This window comes from Onychomys torridus, chromosome 15 (genome assembly GCF_903995425.1).
Source record: "Onychomys torridus chromosome 15, mOncTor1.1, whole genome shotgun sequence".
Taxonomy (NCBI): Eukaryota; Metazoa; Chordata; class Mammalia; order Rodentia; family Cricetidae; genus Onychomys; species Onychomys torridus.
In genome coordinates, this window is record NC_050457.1 from 10,741,854 (window position 1) to 10,745,953 (window position 4,100).

The 4,100-nt window shown below is 40.7% G+C and overlaps 1 protein-coding gene across 1 annotated transcript; it reads right to left on the bottom strand.

Annotated features, from left to right (window-relative positions):
- Positions 1-399: 399 nt before the first annotated feature.
- Positions 400-1,935, bottom strand: LOC118596045 (sentrin-specific protease 2-like). The gene has a single exon (XM_036206730.1). It carries the CDS (start codon positions 1,933-1,935, stop codon positions 400-402), a length of 1,536 nt encoding a protein of 511 aa, XP_036062623.1.
- Positions 1,936-4,100: the final 2,165 nt, after the last annotated feature.

A 4,100-nucleotide genomic window follows, 5' to 3' on the forward strand; every position in this document is an offset into this window, starting at 1 on the left:
ACATTAAAACAATTAACAAAATAAATCCAACATGAAAACAACTCATAAACTAAATCCAATATTAAAACAATTCATAAACTAAATTCAACAATAAAACAATTCATAAACTAAATCCAACATTAAAACAACTCAAAAACTAACTCCAACACTAAAACAATGTTGTTTGAACAGGTGTTCTTGTGTGGGTTGAATTGCTGTTTCCAAGCTTGCAGTTGTTACTTGCAGCTACAGATGGCATTGGGCAGGACTCCCCAGGTCAGGACTACATTGAAGAGAGTGGGCTTCATCCATGTCAGGCAGCTCAGTATCTGTTTTAAATCTTTTTAACCCATCTTGCTTGAGGTATATAGAAACATCGGTGGAAAAGTGCAGGGTGCCATAGCAACCAGGTGGATGTTGTTACAGTAAGTGACTATGCAGGATCTCCCACACCATCCTCTTCCTGAAGATGGGCATTTGTTGCTGAGAAAAGGTAAGTGGTTGGTCTCTGGAAATGTAATCTGCATATTTACAAGTGAAAATTCCACAGTCACTCCCATTCAGTTGCTGAGGAATCTCCTTTGATGTCATACTGTATCGTTTCCACTGCAAAGGGTCCAGCTCAATGTTCCTTTGAGTCTTGCTCTCATTCTGTAAATATTCAAAGATGGTCTCACAAATACTCTGCCCTGTCTGTCCCATTGAATCAAAGTAAACAATACTTTGTTTTCTTAGGTCGATTACTATCAGGCTCCAATGAACCTTCTGGTGAATAGGTACTAGAACAATTTCTTTTTCAAACAGTTTTATTCCTCGAGTCCATCGTTTAACAGAACAGTAGCCACCATGCTTTAGTTTAGGATAAAAGAAGGTGTTGAACACGTGGAGAGCTGGGTACCCTTTTTTGTTATTTCTTTCAACCAGAAGATTCATGTAAAAATTGATGACCTCATCATTGAGCCACTCACCATTCTTTAGTGTGTGGATATCTCCTCGAGTAATATGCAATTTGAATGCACTAGTTAAGATTTCTTCCTGGGGTCCTGGACCTAGTGCATTTCTTACTTCCTTTTCCATGTTCTCTGTAACATCAAGGACTTCATCTGTTCCTCTGCCCTTTTCCTGTTCTCCATCAGGCTTTTTCTCTGCTGAAACTACTGGCATCATGTTGGGGAGTGACCCACTGCTGCTACTATGCAGGAAGACTTGAGCCTCTGTTCTTAGCAAGTCAGGCTCCAAGTGGTGTCCCCATCTTCCTTTAAGGTTTACTTCATCTTTCTTCTGTGTATCTGAGTTCTCTGTACACATCCTCACTTTTTTGTCTGGTGAGACACATTCCTTTATGGTAACAATAGTGGATTGTTTAGGATCACACTGGGTTATTGTGGATCCATGACTGTGCCCTTCCATACAACCTTTGATCTTCAATGTATCTACCACAGTTGTGTGAACCCTCTGTGGGTCAGATTTTATACAATCACTCAGTGGAAGGTGCTGTAGTAACCTTTGGTACTTTTGCCTCTGGTGGTTTTCGGCATATTCCTCCATGACACACCAGGGCCGCTTGAGACCCTTATCACCATCCCCAGACATTCTCTCAGTTACAGCCTGCTCCTGTGGACCTGTGGCCCACTCTGGGGGCTTTAGTTGTCTTAGACTTTCTTGATGGGGTTCCCATACCTCATCCTTGCCTGGCTGTTGACTGTGAAGCTCTAGGTTTTGCTGTTCCTGAGGTATCCTCTTCTCAGTTTTGCTGGGGTTTCCAAACTTCAAATACATTCCACCCTCATCCTGGCATTTCAGCATTCCACCCTCATCCTGGCATTTCAGCTTTTTACCTTGATCCAAAGCTTCAGACTCGATCTCTGTCCCACCTTCATAATGGTATTTTCGTTTTCGACCTTGCCCAGAAGCTTCAGGCTTCATCTCCATCCCACTCTGTTTAGCTTGCCACATGGATTCACTTCTGGATTTGCCTTTGCTGGGTGCTGGATCCCCAGTATGTTATAGCCTTCCTATTTCCAATTAAAACAACTGTCTGCCTGACTCTTGCTGACTATTCTTGGGCTAGTCACCCTGATATCTGAAGTATTACTTATTCCAGTAATGATATAATCCACAAGCTGGTTCAAGGTTGGAAACCTATCAGTCCACAGGATGAAGAGCTCAGAATAGCTTTTCTTTATAAACAAGAGTTGACTTTGGACGTCAGGGTCAGTCAGAGTATGAAGCCAATTGAGCTGACAACGGGAACTGATTGGTGAATAATCAAATGTTGGCAGTTCACCAGGGTCCACTGTGTGGGAAACCCTGTGAAGTTCTAGGCCTCCTTCCTCAGAAGAGTCCCACAAGGGCTCAGTAACCAGCTAAAGACCTAGAAATTCAAAATCAGATGGATTGTCCTAGCCACCGTAAGACACCAGGCCTGAACCATGCAGCTAACACATCAGAGGCAAGCTTCACAAGTGATGCCTGACTCCGAGGTTGCCCTACCCACAGCCTTCAAGGTTCCATAGCTGATTGTGATGTGACCTAAAGAACATAAATACATGTTCTTTGGAAGGTGGCTGCCCTAATCAACCCCAAGTGTATCCAGGAGTTCAAAGACAGGGTTAGAGTGTTGCAAAGTAATTATACACATCTCAGTTCCCTTCTGGAGAACACAGGGTTACCTAGATCATCTCAGCATAATCTAGTTTGTCCTAATTAGTACGTTAGTCTTTTAGAAAATTGTCCATCTTAGTGAGTAATAGAAAACAATTATAATTGCCATTCAAAGTGGCTTCTCATGATAATCTTAGTAATTATAGAGAAAAAAGTAGAATTTTATAGTTATAAAATCCAGTAGCTACTGTTGTGTGACAAAACTTTTCATGGGGAAATGAAACACATATGTCTACTCTCTCCAGATAGAGATCCCAGGACAAATCAAAGTACAGATACCACAAAGTCCAACTTTGTGAACTAATAAGTTCTATTAGTGTTACTTACAGTACTATAGGTGAGAGGTTATTTACAGGAGCAGAAATTAATCAAAGAGAGGTGCATCATCATAGCCTACCCACAGCATTTGTGACAGCTCACAAAAGCTGGGAACCTGGAAACCTTGCACATCCTGCAGTCAACTCAACCAGCTGGAAAGTTTCCTTTCTAAGTGACTCTGTGTATCTAAACCTCTTTCCAACAGCTGGCTGGTTTCTGCTTCTTTGGAGTTTGGCTCTTCTGTGCGTCTTCCATGCTGCTCAGCTTCCTCTCATCTGAGAGGGAGTGCCAGCTTTTTATTGTGCTTTCTGTTAAAATTGGTCTAGTGAATCTTGTCAGTTTTAGGGACTTTCTGAGCTCTTTTGAGTTGTTTGTCTTCACACTTAAGGAGCTTCCCATCAGGGTGGAATGTGTCAGTCTTGGAGGAAACTGTTGCGCAAAAGGTACCAACACACCAAGAATAAGTACATTGCCAATGAGAATAAATAAAATCTCAGCTTTATCAGTAGGATTTGTGAGAAAAAGGTAACATAATAAAACTATTTACAATAACAACAATGATCAGATAATTACATTTGCAATTTTCAGTGTGTTTGTGTTTGGCAGATTTGGAGAAAGTGCTGTAATATCAATCTTTTTGAGTCTAAGTTTTATACCTAAACCAGTTTTCTATCATAATTTGCATTACCATCCTAAAAATACCTTTTTAAACCTTAAAACATGTTTTTAGATAAACAACTTAAGCTTTTATGTTTCTCAACCTTATAAACTTTACATCTCTTATGTAAATTTCTGAATTTGGTAAGAAGGAAAAATGTAAATGTAAGTATCTAGTCTTCAACTCCATCAAAGATCAGAGAAGAATATAACATTACCTGAGTAAACAGGAAGTGCAGAGCAAACAACTTCGAAAACTATAGAAATGGCAAAGACAGCTGGCTGCCTGAACAGTCCCTCAAGGTTCCTCTACAATGTTGGGGCATTCATCTTCAGCCTACAGGTCTAGAATATCTGATAGAGTTTTCTGTGAAGCAGGAATTTTGCAGGACTGTCCTCCCTTGTCTTGGCAAAGTTCTGCTGTTGCTTTCTTTTGTATCCTTCTTGTCCAATTTTGACAGCATATTGTCAGCAGTCAAGGC

Excerpts from the sequence above, each read along its gene's own strand:
- LOC118596045 (XM_036206730.1), bottom strand. The coding sequence starts at position 1,935 with ATGTGGCAAGCTAAACAGAGTGGGATGGAGATGAAGCCTGAAGCTTCT.